The sequence below is a fragment of the Mastigoproctus giganteus genome, chromosome 7 (genome assembly GCF_048544385.1).
Source record: "Mastigoproctus giganteus isolate SK-2022 chromosome 7, ASM4854438v1, whole genome shotgun sequence".
NCBI classification, from domain to species: Eukaryota; Metazoa; Arthropoda; class Arachnida; order Uropygi; family Thelyphonidae; genus Mastigoproctus; species Mastigoproctus giganteus.
In genome coordinates this window covers 218,464,152-218,491,202 of record NC_143581.1, presented here as the reverse complement: position 1 = coordinate 218,491,202, position 27,051 = coordinate 218,464,152, and the positions used below count along the sequence as shown (strand labels likewise).

Here is a 27,051-nt window from a genome sequence, read left to right as displayed (position 1 = left end):
TTACAAGATTTAGCTGGCAATTATTAAAAATAATCTTGACTATTGATATTAACTGAAACAAAACTATTTTCTCTCTCTAAATATATATATATATATATCCTCATCGTATTTCCAATTACAAGAAAATATGTACTTTCAATGAATAAATTTCCAACAAAATTAATTCCATATTACAATGATTCAAAATTATCTATCGTTTTCTGAAAACTACAATTTTTGTTGTGTATTAAACATCTGCTTTTCATTACTATTATCACTTCAAGAATTGAAACACCCTAATAAAATTCTGGCCTATTGCTTCTGACAACAAATAAAGCACAAGAATTTACATAACATCCTATTATCAAAAGAGCAAAATTTAATACTACATATTTAAAATATTATTTATAGTAAACTCCCAAATTTAAGAGATCTAGTAATTCACAAACAGAAAATGAAATGTTCAAATAAAAACCTAATCCTGAAGGGGGAAAGAAAAATCAAAGTCTCACATTGACAATATCATTTGTTTACAGCACTCAAAATAAAAATTAAAATTATGCAAAAAAAAAAACACACCTACATTCTTAGAGGCAGCTGCAATGTCTGCCTTTCTCTAATTACAATTTTTTAGCCTATTTCTATTTGCTTAAATGGTACTGGACAAGTATAGCAAATTCAATGGGCCATCACAATTCCAATACTATATCACATCATTTAACAAATATGAGACAAAACACTTGAGGAGAGGAACCTACAAGATGTAGCAGTACAACCTTCCCATGATCAAACTTTGCAGAATCATTTTAGAAAATAGTTGACATTTACCTGTAACAACTTCTAGTGAGGAAGGCAAATGGCATAAAAATAACTGCAGTTAATAGTTTATATTTAAGCAGAGAACATCAAATTTTTTTTTTTGATTAGAACCATGAAAACAATTTTACACTCGATAGTGGCTACAACACTAGTCTCTTATAGAGATATGTATATTTTATTTTAAGCTAATATATAAGCTCTGGCTACCCCCAAAGATGTACTATTGAAACAGGTTTATCCAAAAAAAGCCTTAAAGCAGCACTACAATAAATCTGAAAAGGAAACTTAATACAAAAACTAAAAAAATAATGGTCAATAATAAGAACAAATAAATGATCTGCTGGCATGTTCCGTTCATGCATTACAAAAACCTCACATTAATAATTCTGCATATGATATTCAAACTGAAAAATATTCAGATTAAATCATGAAAAAATATGAAATAATGTCAACAAAGTATGTCAGTATCAACAAACATGCATAAGATGTTTCCAAACTACTGCTGTTTAGACCCCTTTCCCCTGAGTAAATGGCATACTTGATGGTCACCAAATTTTTAGACATTCAAATTCATATTTAAAATACCACCCATCAACGAACGCTTTCATATTTTTACATTCAGTATTTTTTCACACTGAATGCAATATGTGCATTTTCTGTAATATGGACATACATTGCATGGCAATGAATGACAAAATGGATGATGTATGAGTTTACATATAAAGGTGTGTTCATGTATGTTATGTATATATATATATATATATATATATATATATATTCTTAAGTGACAAGTTTCACAACAGCAAATACTCATTAATGCAAACACTGGACATAAATACTTCACATAAAGCAATGGCTGAAAAAGAGGATGACTTGGCCACAGTTTGGCATGGATAATTTGCACTTGGCATAATTGTGATGACATTATCCTGTTTTCATCCATTCATGGATTACATTTATATTGTTTCACAACCTTTACCTCTCTTCAAAACATACTGACAAATATTTTATGGAAAAAGGAATTTCTTAAACACAGGTATCACGGAAAAAAGTGAACTGGAGGACATGAAGAGGGGAGATAATGCAGGAATGCACTGAAAGTACTTTCATTCTTTGATAGCTTAGTATGGTATATTTACAAAACTACACAATATCTTTATCAGTGAATGTGACCACAAAGTCTGTGAAATTAAGGCATTGTATGGACATAGGCATGAAAAGTGTGCCATTTCCCCATACCACATTTCTTTGCTTCTATTTTTTCCATGATATTAGCTGTGGAATTAAATTTCATATTTAGATTTCTTTATTAAATGGGGGAAAAAAAAAAATAATAAAACAATAAATAAAGTTCATACAGTGAGCAATAACCAAACCCTGTTTACTGTGTATGTGTGTGTGTCTTTTTTGCATGTCTTGTGAATTGTGTTCAAGCATTTGAAAAAAAAAAAAAAACCACCTCTCACCTACAATATAGGAACAATACAAAATAAAATGCTCTGTAAAGAGTGTTGTTCAATAATTGAATATTCTGACAAAAATGGAATTGTGGGGGGGGAGGGGGTAGTCTCTTACTGTGCAAGTGATAAGAAAGCCCTGTGATTGTCAGCCACACTAGTGACCTCTACTTACAGTGTATGGTAGTTCCTCTCCGTCCTTGCTTTGTAAAATTTGAAGCCGACATACATAATGGCCAGCAGTCCAAGTGATAGAACAATTCCACCGATAAAACTAGGGGCATCAAAATGGCGCCCATGAGAGGGTGATGGTTGCGTTGTTGGATTTTCTTCAGATGAAGGAGTTCCACTAGCGGTTGTTCTGTCTGTCTGCTCAGTAGAAGAAATTGTAACGTGAGTTATTGGTGGTGGTGGTGAAGGAGGAGTGGTTGGTTGAGTAGCAGGAGGAACTGTAGAAGTAATACTAGTAATAGTAGTAGAAGAAGGTGTAGTAGGAGCACTAGTAGTACTGTTTATAGTACTAGTACTATTGGTGGTGGATGCAGTGGTTACAGAACTGGAATTTGCAGTGGTAGTAGACACCTCAGTACCTTTAAAGGAAAGGAAAAATAATAAATAAAATAATAATTATTATTATAAACACATTATAATTGTAATATAATTTTTTATGCACAGAGAAAAATACATCTGTACTAAACACACCTTAGTCATGTATTTAAAAAATAAATAAATAAAAAAGTAACAGTGAAACAGAAGCAGCCATAATATATATAAGTACATCGAGTATATTCATCATCCAAGCCTCAGTTATCCAATATAAAATCTTGGGTATACAAGCAGAAAAAATCTTGCAGAGTAGAATGAAAAACACCACACTTTCTACTAGCACGAGTTGAATTTAAAAATATTGAAATTTTACGTTGACTTGGTTGCATGTTACATGAGAATCCCAATCACTTTGGATAATTAAAACTCCACTATACTGGTATATAAAGTAGCAAAAGTGCAACTGAAACCTACCACCTATACAACAAAATGGAACACCTTTCATGAGGTAAGTAGATCTATGTTTCTCAAGTGTCGGCCCTGAGGAATATGATCACAAATGTACATTTTCCCAAAGTTATTCAAATATATTTCAAGTGAGTATGTTCACATACAAATTGTCCTGAAGCACAAAACCAGCTTTGAAACTCAGAGAAGGAGGATAATACTGATTTTGGCCATTTTTGTCCAATTTTAACTTGGAAAAGTTGATATTGAAGAAATTCTGTGGGTTCAGATTACAAAGTTGATGAAATTGAATTAAGTGATACAAAATCAGATGCAGAAGATATTACAGCTTCAAAAATAAATAAAATAAATAAAAAAATTTTCAAATGAAAATTCCACATAAAAAGGTATTAGAACAAACTGGAGTTTTGGATATAAACTAATTATGATATGCTACATTCTTATCTTAAATGACCATAGCATATTTATCAGAAAACCAAGATTTCAGTAAAGGATGATATTTAAGGTGGAATGCAGAATAAAGGATTTCATCACCACAAGAATAATTTCACTGCCAGTTTCACTGCAAACATTAGGATTAGGAGGTTAAAAACAGCAATTCAACTAAGGAAAAGTAGAATAGAAGTCATTCATATCACTCCATTTATCATTCTTGTAAAACCAAATAATGTAGGGCTGAGAATACCTAGAGAGGCTCCATTAAAGAAGAGACCATTACCATCTTGTGATCAACTTCTGGAGAAAGTTCAGTCTCAAAGAAAGGAAGCAGTAGTAGTAGTAGTGGCATGTGATGCAAGAAAGCAAGTGTATAAGCTTATGCAGCATCAGCCAAAAAAAAAAAAAAAAAAAAAAAAAAACACACACCATTCCCTCCAAATGCCTGTCCAGTTCCTCCTTAAATTTATTCAACCTATCAACTTCCACAAAGACAGATGGAAGTTTGTTCCAGCAATTAACCACCCGCTGGCTAAAGGAAAATTTCCGCACATCTATTCTACATATCTTTTTCTTAATTTGAATTTATGCCCCCTTAGGTTCGTAATCTGAACAAGTGGAAGGATCCCATCAGAATTCAGCGTGCTCAAACCATTCAAGGCCTTATACACCTCAATCAGATCACCATGCAGGTATGTAGTTTCCAGCCACAAATTTGCAGAACTTAAGCCTCTCTTGGTAAGAGGATCCCTTCATTCCCCTCGACAAAAATTGTTGCCCTTCTCTGTACACGCTCAAGTAAATCTACATCCTTCCTAAAATGAGGCCTCCAGACTTGTACGCAGTACTCAAGGCATGGCCTGACCATTTCCTTATACAGAGGGACAATCACCTCCTTTTCCCTGCTAGCAAAATTCCTATATATCATTGACAAAACTCCATGACCTGTCCTGGCAGCCTGTCTGCATGCTCAGAAAACTTCATACCTGACTGCACAATTACTCGCAGGTATTTTTCATTTTCTACCACCTTAAGTGTAGTACCACACAGTTGGTATGTTTCTCTGGGGTTACTTCTACCCATATGCAGTACTTTGCATTTGTCAAGGTTAAACTTCAGTTGCCACTTCTTAGCCTATCTGCCCAAATTTTCTAGATTCTGTTGCAGTAGCACACTGCCATTACTGTCATTAACAACCCTGCCAACCTTTGTATCATCTGCAAACTTCGACACTAAGCCTGATATACCTTCATCAATATCATTGTTAAATATACAAAACAATAGTGGACCCAACACCGAACCCTGTGGGACTCCACTAATAACATTAGTCCACGAAGAGCAGCACCCATTGATTACCACCCTGTCTTCTCCCACTCAACCATCCTTTTATTCATTATAGCAACTTACCCTTAATACCATTCTGCTCCAATTTGTACAATAGTCTTCCATGCGCAATAGTGTCAAAAGCTTTCCTGAAATCCAAATATATGATATCAAAATTATTTTTTGCAACCAGTTCCATTGTAACCACATCATAATATTCTATCAAATTTGTCAGACAAGACTTTCCCTTAACAAATGCATGCTGTGTCTGAATTATTGCTGCAGTCTTGTCTAGATGATCCTTCAATGCATCTTTAACCAGTGACTCCATTATTTTACCCGGAACAGAAGTTAGACTAACTGGTCTGTAATTACTCGTGTCACCCTTCGATCCCCCTTTGTGAATTGGGGATACATTTGCACATCTCCAGTCCGTGGGAACCTCCCCTGAGTCCAAGGACGCTCTCATAATTATGGCTAAGGGTTTGCTTAGTTGCTTTGCCGCCTCCTTTAATATAACTGGATAGATCTCATCCACCCCAGGTGCTTTTCTTATGTTTAACTTCAACAATTTCTCCTCCACTTTGCTCTCAGTTATTACAAAATCATTAAGTATCCCTACAATTTGATAACCTTCTACCATTTTCAAACCTTAATAACTCCTCATGTGTGAATGTAGATGCAAAATACTCATTCAGTTTGTTTGCTATCTGAGCAGGATTATCAACAGTCGAACCATCGATGACAAATGGACCAATCTGATTCATCCTCTTCCTTTTAGAGTTTATATAAGTAAAGAAATCCTTGCTGTTTTTCTTAGCATCTTTTGCCAAAGATTTCTCGTAATCTACCTTCACTTGCCTAACCTCCTTTGTGACCTGATTACAGACTAGCTTATATCTACCATAGGCTTCTGAGTCGCTTGATAATTTATATGCATCCCATGCATTTCTTCTCTGTCACGAGTCTTATTAGTTCATTTGATAACCATTTAGGCCTAAACCTTGAACAATATTTCTTAATAGGTATGAAACTTTTAGTAGCTTCCACGATTAATTCCTTGAATGCTTCCCACTTAGAATTTACTGTTGGTAATATCGTCAGTTGATCCCACTGTACAGAATTTAAAAACTGTCTGAGACCACTGTACTCACCTTTACAGAAGCAAAAACCCTTTCCTTTATCCCCGATGGTAATTATATCTTTAAGTAAATCTCACATTAGTACACTGTGATCACTGCCACCTAATGGTTTCTTTATCTGCAAATTCTTAATACATGAATGATCACTGCTGATAACCAGATCAAGCTAGTGATATTTGTGAAAATTTGATCTATAAACCAAAACAAAGGGATAAAAATAAACCAGAACCAGTCTTTAACCAATTTAAAAAGAAAATCAGTGCAAATAATACTAGTCAGACAAAGCCAAATCAAAAAAATTAATTTTGTTCTTCTTCGACAATTATTGTGTATTTTATATTTTTTCTCTGAAGTCTGTACAGTATTTACCAGAAAATCAAATTTCATCAAACCCCTCTGAAAGCTGAAGTATAACTGTTTTAAAATTTGGGTGTGAAAATTGATCCAAGTGATCACTTCAGTAATAAAAGAAGTTTTGTATTTACATAACTATATTTACAGATTTGATATTTTACCCAATTGGCTGACTGAGCACAGAATCAGTGACTAGCTGAAAATAAAGCAATGTAAAATATCCATGGAAAACAAAATAAGCCATTAATTGTATAAGTGATAAATATCTCACATAACTACTTATATTATTATAGAAGTGTTTTTTTTTTATATAACTACTATGTTTATGAATATATTTTACATTACCACACAAACCTGAAGTATCTACAAAACACGTTATTACTTAAAATTGTTATTAGTTAGATAAGGCAATTCCCTAATAAACTATAAAACTTTACACACAATTTAATACAGGCAGTCCTTGCTTTACGAGTTTTTTTTCTCAAGTATCAACAAAATCGAAAATATGATCATTAATTGCAAAAAATGAATGTTAAACATTCATAAATAACGCATTCCAAACCACGTGCATAGCTATACAATACAGTGTACCCCGCTTTACAATATTAATCAGTTCCAGAGACACCATCATATCGTGAAAATATCGTAATGTGAACCCATTAACACATTGTTTTTTTGGTAATTCGTTACAAGATCTCGGAAGTTGAAATTTTCACTGTATAAACTAAGCTATTTATCTCTCCAAAGTGTAATTTTTTTAAGGTCACAAGCATAACCTTAAGGCCATATAAAAGGTCATGAACGTGGTATGTAAATTGTATTAGTTACCAATTCAAATCATTAAAATGCACTACACTTTCATCATTATCATATGTTCCGTTATAAGAATCAATTTTAAACGCCTTTGTGATATTTTTCTAAAGCACATTTATTTATTATTTTTTTTTTTTCTGGAGGTCACGACCATAAAAAAAATTTTCCCTTTCCGGTTTATTGGGCTTTTCTCTTATTGCAAGCAATTATAAATGGGTAGTAAACTCTTCTTGCATTTGCGAAAATACCTATAGCTGGAATTGTGTGGTTTTTTTTATGTTATTATGGTGAAATGTGTTTCCCCTTTACTGAAATCTTCAAATCATATAAAAAACATAAATAAATTTTCAGAATCTTCTCTTCATCCCTTTTTTTTAAAGCTTCATAAACTTGTTACTCCGCACGAATCGTGTTAGTTGCAATTTGTATGTGCCGTTAAAAAATGCTTATGCATGCTATTGAAATTTATAAAGAAAAGAGAAGATTATCTTGGAAACAAATGCCTCTTGAAACCTTTCTGAAGAAGATCGCTCCTTGTGCAACAAACCAATGAGTGCCGAACCAATGAGTGATCACAACAAGTGTGCATTTAATTGATGATGATGAAGAATAAACATTCTTTAACATTTGTAAGTTGTAAATAATTTCTTTATTATCATAATTTGCTTGATTTTACAGGCTATGTTTTCATTTCTTTTGATAAATCACTCATTGTTTAAACAAACTAATTAGCTAACTAATTTCATTGTTGAGAACATAACTCTATTTTTAACCTTATGTCTATGGGAAATAAATTCCCGCTTTACGAGTGCACGCTAGGAACGAATTAACTCGTAAAGTCGAGACCTACCTGTATATACAAACAGACAACCTTCAAGAAGTAAGGAAATATCTTGTCTAATCAGCTAGTATGATGCAGCGACAAAGAACTGGATGCAGAAAAATTATTTTGACATCATATACAGCAATACCCTGCATAGCACTGGTAATTGGTACCGAAACTATTCCGTGTTATGTGAAACCGTGCTAATTGAGGTATAATTATAATGGTTTTAATTGAATACGTACCAGAGAAACAGTCTATAAACAAATTATAATAAATCTATAAACAACTTGCACTTAATAGCCAATTAAAAGGATTTGAAATTAAAAAAAAAATATTGCAAAAATTTTATTAATGAAAAGGTAACATCATGAGAGATGAGAAAAAAAGCTTTAAAAAAGCAGTTGTTTATTTAGGTATTTCAATAATGAAGTCTGGTGAAGCCATCTCTTCTTTTTCTTGGTGTACAAGTCTTTGTAGCATCGAATTCCATCTTGTAAAATTTGCCGTATCTTGATTCTACGCTCAACATTCGGATCTCCATTCGTAATCGCCTTGCAGGCCATGTCAATCCCCAAAAAACTTTCTCCAGTTCTTCTGTTGAAAATTGTTTTGGTGGCACTTTAGTGTTATCCACTTCAGAATTGTTTTCCTCTTCTGCATATGAAGTTTGCTCATCAATTTCAAGGAGAGTTGCATCATGTAAGTCGCATGTGAGTCAGTGCAGTCACATACATTGGCAGTGTCCAAAGTTTCAAATCCCAAGTCTTTTCCAACCTTCAGAATGTCTTCGGTAAATGAAATCATTTACCAAATAGGGCATAACATTCTGCCAAACAGAACGCATGTCATTGGCAGTGATTTCTAGCCAAGGTGCAGATATATTTTCGTTCATATTTAAAGGGATAAAAAATAAATTTTGAAATGAAAAGTTTGAAAAACTACCATATCGTCTCGTCAGGAATTAAGAATACTGAACACTGTTGCACGTTGCAGCTGACTGCCTGAAAGGAGCTATTGTCACATGTGCATGGTAGACAATAGAGTTGGCACTGCAGCATACATGTACTGTACCTAGGGTATGACAACGCAGCATATATGTATAGTACCTGTATAGGCCATTGAATGAGTTATAATATGTACAGTAAATTTTTGACTTAAACTTAATTAAAAACAGTGTTATAGCGAAACCAGTGCTGTTTGAAGCCGTGCTAAGCGGGGTATTGCTGTACTTATATTTTGATAAAGCTTCACATGAAAGACTGTTGCACAAATTGAAGCAGAATGGTATTAGAAGCAAGTTAATGCTATGGATAAAGGAATGGTTAAATGGCAGGAGACAGAGTGGTTATTGATAGGCATTGTGCTTCTTGGACTAATGTTATTAGTAGAGTCCCTCAGGTTTCAGTGCTGGGCACCTTGCTGTTTTCAATATTTATTAATGATAATGAGGAAGGCATATCAAGTATAATGTCTAAGTTTTTTGATGACACTAAAGGTTAGCAGGATGGTTAGTAACAGGAAGTGGAGTATGCTACTGTAACAAGACCTAGAAAAATTAGAACAGATGGGCTGAGAAGTGGAAACTGAGGTGTAACATTGACAAATGCAAGATACTACATATGGGCAACAGTAATCCCAGAATAACATACCACCTGGGTGGTACAATGCTGAAGGTGGTGGAGAACAAAAAGACCCGAGGTTAGTTGTATTTTAACATGAAATTTTCTGAGCAGTGTATGCAGGCTGCTAGGACACCTCATGGGGGTTCTGTCTATAATATGCAGAAATTTTTACAGTAGGGATAACAAGGTGATTATCTCATAGTATAAAGCAATTTGATTCTAGCTTTCAGTATAAAGCAATTTGATTAGGCCATATCTTGAGAACTGCATACAGGTCTAGAAGCCTCATTTTAGGAAGCATGTGGATCTGTTGGAAAAGGTGCAGAAAAGAACAAAACAAGATTAGTCAAGAGTACAGAAGGGTGCCCTTAAAAAGAAGGGCTAGTTCTGTAAACTGCAGCATTTGGTGCTTGTGAGGCCTTTTCACAAGTACCTAGTTTCCAGACACTGTGTACACTGATATCTCGATATAGGAGACCTCATTGAGGTGTTTAAGGCCTTAAATTGATTGGGTAAACTAAATGCCGATAGAATTCTTACTTTTTCTTGGATAACACAGATAAAGACACACAGACTTAAACTGAAAAAGGATGACTGCAAGATAGATGCATGAAAATTTGCTTTCAGCCAAAGTGTGATTGTTAGAATAAACTTCCATCTCACATTGTGGAAGTGGACATTTTGAATAAATTTAAGGATTAGAAAAAATTATTAAAAGGCAATGGACAAATGATACAAGTATTTTTTTTTTTGGATGATGCTGTATAAGCTTACTTCTTTGCATAGACTGCCTCTACTAATACAAACCTGCCAAGTAGTTAGTTTGTGAATATTAATATGTATATTCATCCCAAAGTCATACTATGGTGTACACTGATACCTTGACACAATGATTGTGGATTTCCTTTAATTTACTAGCACTGGCATTAAATTCTGAGATGTACGAGGGCACAGGGGCTAAAAAAGTGACATTAAGGTTAAAGAAAAAAATGGAATGTGAAATTGCTTACAGTTTGAGCAGTACTGAATAGTCTCGTTGATAACATTAAAATGGAAGCATAATGGCAATAGTATCTTTATTTTTTAATTTTGCAACTTAAGTGCTGATTTTCAGTTGCTCACACAGATTTTCAAATAGCACCATTCGACAGCTTATAAAGCTAACTGTGGCAAATATTCTGAATTATTATTTGTTTATTTCATTTTATTATTATTTTTTCTGGTGAATAATATGATTGCTTGAAGAATATCCCACTTACAATTCAACAAAAACAGTTAAAAATTAAATTCCTTAATAATAATAACAACAGCTACTGTTATGGTGTCTGGATCAAACAGACACTATAACAGTAGCTGTATTACACTTAGTGTCAGTGATGGACTGTTAATGTCAGTGTCACTAATGGAAGGTTAATATTATGGCCTACAAAATTTTGTTAACAGAAAATGATTAGAGCCATTTAGTAATTACAGTGGATTCCAGTTATTTGGGCCACCGGTTAATCGGGGCAGCCGTTTATTTGGGACAAATCTTAAAAAAAACAGAACCCAATTCGAGAAAATAGCCACGGTTTACTTCGCTTAATTGGGGACAAAATGCCATTTAATCAGGGCAGGAGACCGTAGCACTGGAGATTACCCTACCATTGTCTCCAACCATACCACGTAGTTCAGTTGGATTTCTGGAGGTCACAACCATAAAACAATTAGCAGTCACCTGTTTATTGGGCTTTTATATTAGTGCAATCTATCATAAACGGATAGTAAACTCGATCTTACTGAATTTGTGATAATACTGACAGCTGGAATTCTGTGAGTTATTATGGTAAAATGTGTTTATACTTCAATGGAATCTTCAATCATATAAAAAAAATTATTTTCAGAATCTTCTCTTCATTCCTATTTTTAAAGCTTTGTAACTCGTTACTCCGTTCTCACTTGCACGTATAGTGTTACTTGCAATTTGTGTGCGCCGTGTTTTTTGTTATTGATTGCTTATCTTTTTACTGTTTTAAATTTTAATCCCCACCCACAAATGTCAGTGAACAGAAATGTCAACTAGTTTAGTTAGTATATACATATTACAGTACGTATTAATTATTCCGATTATCACGTATAATCTTCCGAATTTCAAGTATCATTTAATTTTTTAATTGGTAAGGTAATAACGAGTAAATTTGTGCTTAATATATCTTTACTTTTATAGCCTGTGGATAATATTCCTCCTATTTTCGCTAATTAGAATCGCTGTTTAATAGAATTAAAATTCAATTCACAAACGTGATCACAATGACCGGCGCTTACTACACATTGTATAGTGAACGGTACAGTCAGTCCTCGTATAGCATAATAGTTGTGTTCCTAGAAATCCTCATGCAATATAAATAACAGGCCCTATGGGAAAAATAGGGTTAGGTGCCGACCACCTAAGATTGAACACACATTTGTAACCAAAACATTACCAAACACAATAAATAAAAAAATACTTACATATTTTATTACAACTATTATGTAATAAAATATTGCTAATGCTTTTGCTTCTATCGTAAGCAAACTTTTTTTGTTTGATTTTCTATCAAAACAGATGACAGCTGTTCCATCTCTTCCAATTCTTTGTGTCTTGATCTAACGGATTTTAATTACACTTTGAGTTGTTCCTGCTATGAAAGTTGTCTTTGTTTTCTCTGCATTCTTTGTAATTCTCGGCATTGCCTCATTTAGGTCAGTAGCACGTGCAAATCACATGGTCTTAATTCCGCTCAAAGTGTTTCAAAATTTCATATTTTTTCTCTATCAACAGAGATGGACTGGCCATAAGCCTTACCGGGGAAACCCCAGTGGGCCGGAGGCCAGAAGAGGGAGGCCAGTGTGATTTTGGCCATAAACGCTAGTATGAGGCCACTACAAATTTTCCTGGGTAAGAATTTTTGACCCAGTCTGCCTCTGTTTACCGATATTGCTTTTCTTTTTCTCTCTGAATCTGTAGTGTCTTCACCAGGACGCTTCCTTTTCACACCTTTTAAGTATTTTACTCATTTTTAGGGAATAAAGCACAATTACAAAATGAGGAGACAAGCTTGATACACATAAACAAAGCTGCGCGCATGTAGCAACTGAATAAACAACACCGTAAAGGCAGGGACACTAACACCTCACATTTTACTAAAGCACATTTCTGGGGGTTACTACCATAAAACAATAAAAACTATTTCCAGCTGTGTTTCTGCTAGTGGAATCTGTTATAAACAGTAAACTCGATCTAATTGCATTTGCGATAATACCGATAGCTGGAATTGTGTGGGTTTTTATGTTATCATGGCGAAAAGGGTTTCCCCTTCACTGATATAAAAAACAAATACATTTTCAGAATCTTCTCTTCGTTGCTATCGTATTGCGTTCAGTTGGGGTGATTCCGTATTCGACTGCCATTTCTTGTAAACACAAAGGAGAATCATGCATAAGCGAATTCTGTTCGTGTTATATACGATATCGTTCCCCTTTTTATAAATCGTGTATGATCGAATTTGTGTAGTGTAAATGCGTGTTATACGAGGACTGACTGTACTTTACTATGGCAAGTTCGTCATAACGTGATTCGATTGTACAGTGAACTAATTGTAAAGGGGGAGGTGCATTGTATTTTTAACTATTTACGTGAAACTTCGGATAATTGGGGCAGCCGCTTAATCGGGCCAAGATGCACTAGTCCCGATGTGTCCCAAATACAGTCAGTCCTCGTATAGCACGATAGTTGTGTTCCTAGAAACCCTCGTGCAATGCAAAATCGTGCAATATAAACAACAGGCCCTATGGGAAAAATAGGGTTAGGTGCCGACCATCCAAGATTGAACACACATTTGTAACAAAAACAGTACCAAACACAATAAATAATCATAATAAAATACTTAAGTATTTTATTACGATTATTTATTATTATACGTAATAAAATACGTAATACGTAAGCATTTTAATTACTTAAGTATTTTATTATGACTATTACGTAATAAAATATTGCTAATGCTTTTGCTTCTATCGTAAGCAAACTTGTTTTTCGTTTGATTTTCTTTCCAAACAGATGACAGCCGTTCCATCTCTTCCAATTCTTTGTGTCTTAATCTAATGGATTTTAATTACACTTTCAGTTGTTCCTGCTATGAAAGTTGTTTTTATTTTCTCTGCATTCTTTGTAATTCTCGGCGCTGCCTCATTTAGGCCTGTAGCACGTGCAATATCACATGGTCTTTCATTTCACAATTTCATATTTTTTCTCTATCGACAGAGGTGAATGGCCATAAGCCTTACAGGGGAAACCCCGGTGGGCCGGAGGTAGGTGTGATTTTGGCCATAAACGCTAGTATGAGGTCACTACAAATTTTTCCCGTTAAGAATTTTTGATCCAGTCCGCCTCTGTTTATCGATAATTGCTTTTCTTTTTCTCTCTGAATCTGCAGTGTCTTCACCAGGACGCTTCCTTTTCACACCTTTTAAGTAGTTTACTCATTTTTAGGGAATAAAGCACAATTACAAAACGAGGCGGCACGCTTGATACACATAAACAAAGCTGCGCACGTGTAGCAACTGAATAAACAACACCATAAAGGCAGAGATACACTATTAACACCTCACATTTTACTAAAGCACATTTCTAGGGGTTACTACCATAAAACAATAAAAACAATTTCCAGCTGCCTTTCTGCTAATGGAATCTGTTATAAACTGGTAGTAAACTCGATCTAATTGCATTTGCGATTATACCGATAGCTGGAATTGTGTTGGTTTTTACGTTATTATGGTGAAATGTGTTTCCCCTTCACTAATACAAAAAACAAATATATTTTCAGAATCTTCTCTTCATTCCTATCGTGTTGCGTTCAGTTGGGGTGATTCTGCGTTCGATTGCCATTTCTTGTAAACACAAAGGCGAATCGTGCATAAGCGAATTCGGTTCGTGTTATATAAGATATCGTTCCCCTATTTATGAATCGTGTATGATCGAATTCGTGTAGTGTAAACACGTGTTATACGAGGACTGACTGTAACCGGAATCAACTGTACTTACAAACTCTCAATAGTATAAATGCAACTGTGTCAACTATTAACATTAATACTTACACTGGTTTACTTTGGAACATTTCTCAGGGGGGGTGGTGGTGGTGGTGGTGGAATTCATGCACTGTTGACTTCCTATTTAAATAAAAATAAGTATTACCCATAATTAGAATGAGTGTTTATTTAGATGTTCAATAATTCTCTAAGTTCACAAAATTGCAAAGAATAAGTTTCAATCATTTTCTTGTGTTTCTGAATGCAGTTTTTATTCACAAATAAAAGATAAAATAAATGCAACTGTGTATGTTCATGAATCAAAAAAAATTCTGTATAAGAAAAATAAGCATGCATACATACATACAAGAATCTATCTATAACTATAATTTCATCTAATATTTTTGACAGTGTACAGAATGAGAATCACTTTGCGCACTTACCTCATGCTGCTGTGTGGCTGGTTGCCATACAAAATCGTTAATGATTATTATTATATGATTTTTACACATGATTGGAAAAACAATTTATCCAACACTACTTTACTCAAATTACAAAGCAGTTTAACTCTTTATTAACTGTTAATTCACCCGTGTGGGGAGTGAATATTCTAGATCAGTTGTGAGCAACCAGCAGACCACGTGTGGCCCTCTGGTTTTACCAACGAATGAATGAAATGTGGCCCACAAATGAATTCCACTAACTAAATAAATAATACTATATATATATATATGTTATCAAATAGCCTATATAGATAATTTTTTAAAAAGTGCAACAAAAAAAAAATTTTTTTTAAACATTATTGGGGGAAAAAAATAAAATTTTGAAATTCTCAATGAACATAACACCGAATAGGAGTAGAGTTTAACTTTAAATTTCAACTCTTTTAGATTTTTAGAGGAAGATGCATTCTTCTTTGTGTGTCATAAAAGTCTTCATGAAGTTATGTAGCCAGCCAACATAAAAAGCTTCTAGGTCAAATTTTACTTTTTAGCATGATTTCCGGGTTGACTCTGATCATTTATTAGCACTTAAAAGTCTCATACCGAATATTAAAAGTAAGACCTGCACAAAGGATGGATGTACAAAGATATGACATTAGTCTTTGTATATTGTGCATCTTTGTATATTAGGTCTAACCTTTACAAACTCTCATGAGGAGCTAAATGACTGTGATAATTGAAAGGAAAGTGGAGGAGAGATTGTTAAAGATGGACATAAAAAAGGCACCTTCTGTGCATGTTTTCAAGTCACTGTTTTCCCATCATCCACTGCCTTAAAAGAGAGGATTGTGAAGTACTTTTTTTTTTCTTCTTCTTCTTTTTCCCCCCTTAGACATGATCCAACATTAAAAAAATATATAAAATATTTCACTAATTAATTCAACACTTCACATAATCAGCTGTTTAGGCTTTGGAAAAATTAAATAATTAAAAAAAAAAAATTTCTAATGGCTTATATTATCAGTTTATCTGGTGGAAGGGCTCTCTCTGTGGTTAAAACCAAAGCAAGAACATTCTTGCTTCGGTTGTAAGAAAAAACCACATAACCAACTTTGTGACATTATCTTGTGGTGTCACCAACCTACGGCATGAATGCTGTAGGTCGCTAACACCTGCTCTAAGAGCTCAATGTGTTGCAATTGAGGGCAGACATTTAATCCTGTATTGGTCATGTGAAAATGTGAAATTCCTCTGTGACCATAAAATTTAGAAAAAAACAACAAAAAAAATTGTTAATTTTTTTATGCCCCCTATAATTTCAATCTTTTCTGAACACAACTGTGAAAAATCCATGTTGTATATATTAAAAAAAAATTTGAAAATTAAAAAATAAATAAAAAAAATTGTGTGCCAAGCACACATAGCAGAAGTTAAGTGAAACTTCTTTAGGTGAAGATTTATCACTTGATTGAGGATCTTGGTCAAGTGATAAATGACCATATCATGCCACAGGCGATGAATCTGCATGAATGAGAGCCTTGGAGTTATGAAAAGTTCCGTTACCAAATATAGTTTTGGCAAGTGCTGTGGCATCGGATAATATTTAAAATCATTTGCCTTTTATGGAGCCGGAATCACTTTGTTCTTGAGAGAGTCATGACAGCTGTTACAGGCCGACATTTGACTTGCATCCTCATTTGGAAATGCTGTTTGAAGAAGATCTCGAGCTGCTACAATCTTCACATCATTCTTGAACCAAAGCTGATCACACACGGAACAGACTGAACCAAAACCACAATCCAGGAATGTATGTACATCCAGGAATCCCAGTACCTGGATGCTTACGCCCACTAGGTGTTGAATGATTTTATGGAGAACTTCTGGCAGTCAGTTTTGGCTTCTTCGCTTTTCATTTACAACTGGGCTTCAAGGACTCTTCATAGTTTTCACTTGAAGTATCAACTTCCACGGCTCCTTCCAAATTCATTTCTGACACATTTCTGGGGAGATGTAGGGCTCTGAAGATGTGGATGGACTTTCTCCAGCTTCTTTGCTCAACTCCATTGCATACTGCAATCTCTTCCGCTGTTCGAATAGCTTAGATCTCTCCTTTGTACCCAATGGAGGTGGTTTCAGCATTCGCATTGTACGTGTATGTGCTCTATACGCCTTACAATGCTCACTATTAGCTTTTGACATGTTGAATTATAATTTTTTTCTGTTGAATTTTTTTATCAAATGTGGTGGAGAACAACGAAAGAAATAGCATGATGCACTCAGGATGGGTACTGATTGGGTCACGTCACTCGTGCCTGGTACAATAGTGGGGAGGAGGGGTAAATCATTTTGTGTCGAATTTTCTTGGTGATATTTGTCAATCCACGGATACGTTGTACATGTACATGCCTTACAACGGTCACTACAGTCAACCTCCACTTTATGATTGGTTCACTGTATGATCAAATCATTTTATAATGGACACTCCATAACAAAATACTGTTCATTATATGATATGTAGTAAGCACCGGTTACTGTGATCACATTTACGAATTGAATTTTAATTCTATTAATGCCGATTCTGATAAGCGAAAATAGGAGGAATATTATCCCCAGGCTATAAAAGTAAAGATATAAAGCACCGATTGACACCTTATTACTTAGCAATTAACAAAATTAAATGATGATTAAAAATTGGAAGAATATTTACCACAGGTTAACAAAAGATAAAAAGAAAGAAATGTAATGTATTCCCAGGTGGCTACCCTCCCAATTACTAATCGGGCTTACACTGCTTAATTTCAGTGAATGCATGAGAACCGGGTCATATAGCCTAGTACAACAGTTGACTGTTCAGTGATCCTGTAATGCATTTACTTATCGCAACGGTTGCATTTTCGTTGCATTTTTTGTCAATCCATGACGCAAGTTACTCCCATCTGAAAATGCCTGGAGTGCGTCAAAAACTCTCATTAGACACCTGTTGGAGAGCAAATGCAAGTTTAAAAACTGCACCCTTCAACCTATGCTGTGATTCGAGGAAGGAGTGTCACTAACAGCAGCACTCACTGCACGAAACATGAAGTGCATGTGTAACCAGCTTGATTCCAGATGTTGCATCAATGTCAAAGCCAGAGAAAGTTAGTAATCGGAGGGAACTGCATGGCAATAGAGCAAGATTACTATCAACATCTCTTCATGTGTTGAATGCCATGTGAAATATAATTAGGGTTAACTTAATCATGAATTTGTATTTTTTTTTTTTTTTTTTTTTTTTGTAGTTGTTGGCGCATAGGCTTCTGTGGCCATAATGCACCTCCCAAGGTTTTTGCAGTACTTTGATCCAAGCCCAAGGCGGGAATCGAACCCGCGACCTTTTGGGCTGCCGGGCAGGCACTTTACCCACCCGGCTAGCCCAGTCGGCGATGAATTTGTACTAATTGTGCAATGATTAACAGACATTTCTAGAATGGTTTCTTTGAATTGTGACCAATTCAAAGAAACCATTTTTGACAATACGTATTAGGAGTTTCAGCTGGTTGGATGGAGTAAGCGAAGAATAAATCGCTGTTAGCTGCATGGGGAGGGGTTGACTTTTACAGGGTTAAATTGAATTTTTTCTATGCAGCCTGTAAAGAGCATTTCTTCTTACTATAAAAAATGTGCCAATCTGTAAAAGAAGTATTTTTTTTAATGGCTTTTTATCACATCCTATATATGATTGAAAACTCAAATCCTTTATAGGTACTGCAAATTAAAAGCAGAATAAAATAAAACCATAATACATACAGTTTAACCCTTTCAGCAGTATGCACATATAATATCTAAAATTTTTGTATGGGTTGAGTACTTGTTTTTAACATTTTCAAGGTCATTTCAAACAACATGTCCTTTATAAGGTGTTTCATAAAATGTGCTATACTTTTTGGATAAATTCAGGACCTGAAAAACATTCACATAAAAACACATCCAATTCTGGATGATTATTTAATAGCTGTTTGAATTTAAAAAAAAAAAAAAAAAAAAAGGCTGTGGAATTTTTAATAGTAAAAAATAAAAAAAATTTAATAAGAATAAGAAAACGTACCCAGTATGAATAAACACTTTACTCAGTATGTTACTGCTATTATTCTCTATTTATTATTCTATTATTTTTTACCACTAAAAATGCCACAGACATTATTTAAAATTCAAACTCCACACCCACTCAGAATCAGACGTGTTCATATTAATATTATTATTATTTTTTTTTTATTCTGTTTAGGTCCCAAATTGATCCTGGAAAGGATGACCCACATGTTATTAAATGCCCTGTATATGCACTGTTTCGAAATCTTGCAGTACATGATCTTTTCATCTGCATTTCTAACAGTACAGTACACATAATACATATAATTTCAATAGATGGCAACACAAAAGTAGATTTAAAAATAGGAGTAGGAGGAGGATATTGCCACCGTTAGTCTCGGTTGTCCAATTTTTTCTTGAAATTGTAGAAATTCTCCAGAACTCTGATCCAAGAGTTGACTGAATTGAATAAAGTGATAAATAAATAAATAAATGTACAAGATATTATAACAAAAAAGTAACAGTGAGTTTATGCATTTTTTTTAATGCTTATTTGATTTTTTTGACAATAATTTCACTCTATATGTTTGGCAATCAAATAAAAATAAGAACAAATTAATATTTGAGAGCATTTATATAAGAAGTTTTCAATTTTACAAAACTCAAATTCCCGAAAAAAACTGTTTCACAGACTCTCCGCCCTTACAAAACTCACTGCCTTGAAGTCCCATACATTCAACAAATGCTCCACCAAAATGATTAAACTATTAAATAACTCAAATTAAATTCCATATAAAAGCATTTTCCAACAACTTTTCTATTTATCAGTATTCGTACATTCTGATATTCAAAAATAAATAAAATCAATGCAAATCACCTACCATTTTCACACTTGTAAAACTCACATGCCGTATGCGTCAAACACTCATCACATGTAAAATTACCACAGTCTGAAATAAAGATAAGTACAATTAATAACAAACATCTGATGGCCAGAAACAAAGAAAAAAAAAAAAACTTTCAGCAATTTTTATTTCAAATCAAATAAATATCCAGTTTAATATGAAAGTTTACGTATAATTAAACTGCAGTATACATTGAAAAATAAATTATATACAAGCTGTAGATTAAAAAGGCATACCACTGGTAAGTCTGATACTTTCCAAACCCAAACATATCCATATTCTCTTCAGTAAGCTGAATGAATTTAGAAGAAAGGCATCAAGAGACAAGAGCATTATAAAATGAAACTGTTACAAGTAGGGCACAGCCTCAGTCGGTACATATCACCGAGCTCCTACTGTGGGCCTTCAAAAGTTGCACTAGTCATCATCATCAGCCATTTTCAATCAACTGCAGGATGAAGGCCTCTCCAGCAACTTTCCAGTTCCTTCTGTTTTGTGTAATGGCCATCCATTTACTACCCACGAACTCGTGAATTTCATCTCTCCATCTCAGTTGTCTTCCAGCTCCTCTTGGGTACCATTCTGTTATTTTCTTAGTCCATCTGTCATGTCTTTGAGTTGTGCCTTGCCCAAGACCATTTTAGTTCTTTAGTTTTCATAAGAATGTCCTTTATTAGAGTTTGCTGCTTAATCCATGCGTTTCTCTTCTTATCTAGCAGTCTGATTCCTACTATAATTCATTCCATTCTTTGCTATGTAGTTCTCAGCTTCTCTTCCATTCTTTTGGTGAGTACGCAGGTTTCACTTCCATAAGTCATGGTGTATACTTCGGTTCATTAGTTTACGTTTCAGACAAATTGGGATATTGCTCCTCAGTATGCGACAATATTTCCTGAATGCTATCCATCCAAAATTTATTCTTCTCTTGACTTCCGGCCACTTATCATTATTACAGCTAATAACTTGTCCCAGATAAGTGTATGACTCCACCTTTTCAATTACTGCTCCTTCAATCATTATTTCCCTTTCCGTGGCATACTTGTTCATCATTACTTTTGTTTTAGCCATATTCATCTTTAGTCCGAAATCCTTACTAACACTGCATAACTGATTAAGATTTTTCTCTAATTCTTTGGCTAAAAAATTGGGATCATGGCTTATGATCACAATGTCATCTCCAAATCAAATGGTTTAGGTCAGTGGTGTGCAAACCTCTGGGGGTCGTGGAAATTTTGAAAAAAATTAATTTTTTGTGTACATAAAAGCTAAAACCTGTTGTTAAAATTATTTTTTTAATACTGTAGATGTAGAGATCTTACTACACGAACTACATCTGAGACACAAATGAACCCTACTGTCGACTGCGTCGGGAATACACCTTAATTTTCTCGCTGGCTATGGACACACAAAAAGCAGCTGACTAGTGTAACTTCTCAGTATGTATTAATACTCCTCTCAGTACTACTCAAGTGCTGAGTAGTACTACTCAATTAATCCGTTATGGTAATCCCTTTAGCTCTTAATTCATGCTTCCTACAGCACAAATTCTCAAATTGCCTGTACTGTACTGTATTGCCTAAACGCAAGAGGTGCGAATGTGCGGTAGCAGTAAATATACATAGCAAGTTTGTTGCACGCAAGCTTTATTCTGCTTCATAATTCGGTACATTCTCTGCTGCAATAAAAATTATTTCAGTTACGCATGGAGAAAAGTACTATTTAAAAAAATCGTACCATTCCTCTGTCCAGAGACAGTCTCACGACATATTGCAGACAATATAAAATTCAATTTATTAAATCGACTGAGAGAAAGTCCAATTTTTGCAATACAGTTAGATGAATCCACAGATATTTCAAACCTTGCCCAACTTATTGTATATGTCAGATACTGCTACAAGGGAGATATCTTAGAGATTCTATTTTGCGAAGCTTTGGAAGGAAGAACGATGGGCAAGAAGATTTTCTTTCAAACAAATAATCTAACGTGGAACAATGTGTTGCAATTTGCACTAATGGCTGCATTAAATAAAGGTTTAAAAGGCAAAGTAAAGAAAATTGCTCCAAATACAGTTTTTAATCATTGCATTATACATAAGAAATGCATTTGTAGCGAAGGAAATGCAAACTGATTTGCATAAAGTTTTGAAAGATGCAGTAAGTGTGATCAACTTTGTTGAAAGTATAAGCTTAAACAACAGATTTTTCACTATACTTTGTAACGAAATGGGATCCACTTATGAAACGCTCTTTTAGATAAGAAAGTGAGGTGGTTGTCCAGTGGTAAAATGTTGTGACTTCTTTTTGGCCTCAAACACGAAGTTTTGTTTTTATCAGAAACATCAGAACCTTGCTCAATTGTTTACAAATCAAAAATGGCTTGGAAAACTTAGCTACCTTGTTGATATATTTGAAAAACTTGATTTAAATTTAGTCTTCAAGGACAGTGAACAAAAAAAAAATACTGTATATTAATACTCAGAAGCTTTCAAAAATAAACTTAACCTTTGGAAAACTGAATATGAGTGTAATAATACTGAAATGTTCCCATGTTTTTCTGGTTTTGTTAATAGCAATAATATTGACATTTTACAATTTAGAGATATCACTGCCTCCCACCTAACAATGCTAATTAGGAATTTTTTCAAATGATTTTATGAATCTCCAGATAAAAAACTGCATTGGATTTGTGATCTCTTTGCTTTTGATATTTCTTCATGTCCCAATATTACCATTCAGCAAAAGAAAAATCTTATCGACCTGTCATCTGACGAAGCGTTACGTGCTCATTTCAAGACTACAACTTGTGAAAAACTTTGGCTTTCCCTTCGAGATGAGTATCCAGAATTATCAAAAATGGCAATACAAAGATTTGTAGACCCAAGGACAAGCCTTTCGGGTCTACATATTATGTCATAAAATTAACAGCTATAAAAACAAAACAGCATTTCTGACTTGATCCAAATATTATCGGTTAGTCAGGCTCATCCTTCTCATTAATTATTAATTTTTTATTGTTTTATAATCTTAATTAATGAATAAGAATTTGATTTGTTTTTGCTGTATTCAATTAAAATATTAAACAATTATTTTAATGTGTAAATTAAAAAGGAAAATTTTTTTTATTCCTTTCTCAGTACTCAAATAAAATTTTCTACATGATTTATAAAATGCCATTTTTTTTTTTTTTCTCTAAAAATCTTGTCATCCTCCCTGGGGGAGGGGGACAAGATTTTATACTGAGGGGTCACGTCAAATTTAACGTTAAATTTTTATTTAACAAAGGGGGTTGCAAGCGGAATAAGGTTTAGGTACTCTCCATTTACATTGACTCCTTTCTGTGACCAGTCTAATCTTCTGAAAGCTTCCTCAAGGGCAGCAGTAAACAACTTCGGAGATTGTCACCTTGTAGAATTCCTTTCTCAATTTTAAATTTGCTAATGTTTTTGTCTAGTTTAATAAAGGAGGTAGCATTCTCATATATTTTCTTCAAAATCATAATATATGGGGTATCTGTGCTTTGTTTTTTCAGTGCCTGAAACATTGCCTTATGCTGTATGGAGTCAAATGCCTTTTCATAATCCACAAATGCCAGGCATAATGGTGTTTTATATTCATTTGCTTTCTCCATTAGCTGTGATATTAAGTGAGGATGATCCATAGTTGAAAATCCTGTTCTAAAGCCAGCTTGCTCTTTCGGTTGATTCTCATCAAGTATTCTTTCTAATCTGTTAGTAATGACCCTTGTGAATAACTTGTAGATGTGGGATAACAAGCTAATTGGTCTATAATTTCCAATTTATCTCCTTTCTTATGCAGCAAAACCATGATTGCAGTAGGTGTCATGCCTTTTCTAATGCACTTTGTGAAGAGTCTTGCCAGTTTCTGTGTCATGTCTCTTCCTCCCCATTTTAATAACTTTAAAGTAACTTCATCTTCCCCTGGGGCTTTCTGATTCTTCAACGCATGTTCTACCTCATCAGGAAGGATATCGGGTATGTCACATGTGTTACTAATTTGAAATCCATCTTCCCCACTGCTGGCATCATACCCTCGCTCCTCGTATAATTCTCTATAGTAGTCTTCTGCTATTTGAATCATGCCCTCTATTTATAAGTACTGCTATTTATAAGTACACCATTACTATTCTTCAGTTTCAGTATCATTTGTCTTTCTGTATTACTGCTCATGGCTGCTGATTTAAGTCCTTTGTTTTCCCTTAACGCTTGCTCTACTTTTCTTGTGTTAAACCTCCTTATGTTCTCTGAGTTTCTTTCTAATAGCTTTGCATAACTCAGCATACTCAATTTTATCCTTGTCAGTGTTTTTCTTGCTCTTCATTTGTTGTCTTCAGTTCATCATGACAAGTGTTTCTTGTCTAATTTTTTCTTCTTTGGATTTCTTTTTACCTATAGGTTTCTTGAGTTTATCACTTTCAGAAGGTTGTAGTATTCCTCGTCGATATCCTGATCCTGAACAGTCTGCGGTCACTCCAACATTTACCTTGTTCAGGACGATAACATCATTCACAATATATCTTCTGTTAGGTGAGGATGAAGTTAATTTCATTAGTTGTTAATCCATTTGGGCTCTTCCATGTCCACTTTCTGCTCACCTTTTCTTGAAAAAAAAAAGTGTTCATTACTGATATTCCTCGAGATTCTGCAAATTCCACAAGTCTTTCACCAATTCCAAAATTTCCTATAGTTCCCCTTTCTGCACTGTTTTGTCTCTTTCCAACCTTAGCATTGAAGTCTCCCATAATGATAGAGTAGTAGTTGTTGTTTGATTTTTAGGAGCATTAGCAACTAAGGCCATATTGCTCCGGGGATATGTGGTGATCATTCCCTGACCTTTCAGCATCCTCTGTATTTGGTGGTCACGGGCTCGAAGATATAGTGGGTTTTCTGTTCATCTAGAAGACTCAATTTTGGTGTACATTTCTTCAACCTCTCATTATCATGGCTCGATTTTGGTGCATAAATCATTATAACCTTTAGCTTATACCTCTTAGAAATCCTGAGTAGTAGTGTTGAACCCTTGGTGATGTACTTTTGAATTCCAAAATGTTTTTTTATATCTTTATGGTCCAGAAAGCCAACTCCACCTTCACTCCTTTCACTTTGCATTGGTACATGCATATTACTATGCATGGACTTGGGTAAAAAACTAGACTGGTGACACGTGGTGCCTTTACTTCAAGCAGATATTATTTTTACCAAAATCTGCTAAACTGTTTACTGCAAATTCCATTTTCATCGTATGACTTCTGTAAATTCTGTCTGAGAACCTTGCAATTTTAAGGAGTTTGCAACATGACTGGACATGCATCATGAAGTGACTCTGACAAGCAGTCAACTAATGATATGATATTTGTAAGCTAGTGAAAAGTTTTTCCATTGGTAGATATGACTAGGCTTCTATTTATCCTTTGGTTATTGGAATTTTATTGAAGACAGCATGCGTATAAATTGCATACCACTAAATTTATTCATCTAAGGTATGTCAACGTTTTAAAATAATTGTTTCTTTATATTTTGGTGATAAAACATATCCCTTTTTGGAGTAAATCCTGCTCTCTGTCCTTGAATGGTTTTTAAGAATGGATCTTCAACACAGAAAGTTTGTTTTCTGCACAGAGGGTCAAGAACTTTCAATGAGCTATAACTATCCAAAATTATATCAAGTTAGCATGTAACTCATTATTCAAGTGGCAAAATCTCACAAAAGATAAAATTTTATTTTTGAACATTTTATGCAAATGAACACTAACTGTATACAGTTAAAGCCAGAGCCGTGCAAAGGTACCTGGATGCAAAAGGGGTCTCGTTTATTTATGTTGAGACTTTGATGACTCCCTTAATTGGGGACTCCCCTAGATCGGGGGCTCTGGTGTGGTGCATGGCCCTGGTTAGAACTTCAAAAATTATAAAATGTCTTCCTGACTTATAATTTCATAAGTTTTCACAGACACTTTTCAGTTTCTGTGATCAGCAGGATTTAAACTGCCTAGTTAATGCAACAGCATTTTTGCTCACAGCAGTGCAATTTTTGCCATCAAAATGAGCTGCCTTATATTGCCCTACATTCAAACAATTGGTATTAATAAAAGATTAATCTGCCATATATTTAAAAAATGAGACTCTGCTATAGCAGTCTGTTTCAGGACTTACTTGTCTTTCATAAGATATTAGGTGGTCCCTTTTAAATAAATAGGGTTTAACCTTTGATGATGCCATTTGTTAAAAATGGCACGATAGAGTGTGGGGGGGGGGAACTCAAGTTCTTTATCGTTAACTATCAATTAGTCACTGACCTTGCTAACAAACAGCAAATGCAATGATGGCAAACCAGTGACACTGAAGAGAAACTAAAGTTAGTATTAGTAGTAGCAAATAATGCAAGAAAACAAGCTTATACAGCATCAGCCAAAATAAAAAAAATCCCATTTCACCTATCCATCCACTCCAATAGTTTGTTTAGTTCTTCCTTGAACTCGCTATATTTATTCTAGTTCAATGAAGAACTAGAATCAATAGAGTAAGGTCTTCTTCCTTGAAGTTCTGTAATTAATGGATTATCAGGGATCTGAATATCAGTATGAATTCTAGTTATAATATTACATTAGATATTACATATATCTAATGATATTACATATGGGCCTTCCACAACACAGCTGAATTAGTTAGTCTCGGGGAAGGGTAGCATTGTTTTTTTCCCGAAAACTTGGATTTTTCATCCAGCAAAAAGATCAGAGAACATATGTAATTTATAGACATTATAAATGGCACAATATGGACTAAGTTGTTGTTGC

At 34.4% G+C, this 27,051-nt stretch overlaps 1 protein-coding gene across 1 annotated transcript in view; it reads right to left on the bottom strand.

Moving 5' to 3' along the window:
- Positions 1-27,051, bottom strand: part of LOC150083690 (uncharacterized) — an 83,144-nt gene that overhangs the window by 9,354 nt on the left and 46,739 nt on the right. Inside the window, exons 2-4 of the mRNA XM_090378127.1 lie at positions 20,217-20,285; positions 14,897-14,968; positions 2,431-2,845 (exon numbers count right to left, since the gene is read on the bottom strand). Coding sequence (XP_090234253.1) covers positions 2,431-2,845; positions 14,897-14,968; positions 20,217-20,285 — 556 coding nt within the window. The remainder of the gene's footprint in view (positions 1-2,430; positions 2,846-14,896; positions 14,969-20,216; positions 20,286-27,051) is intronic.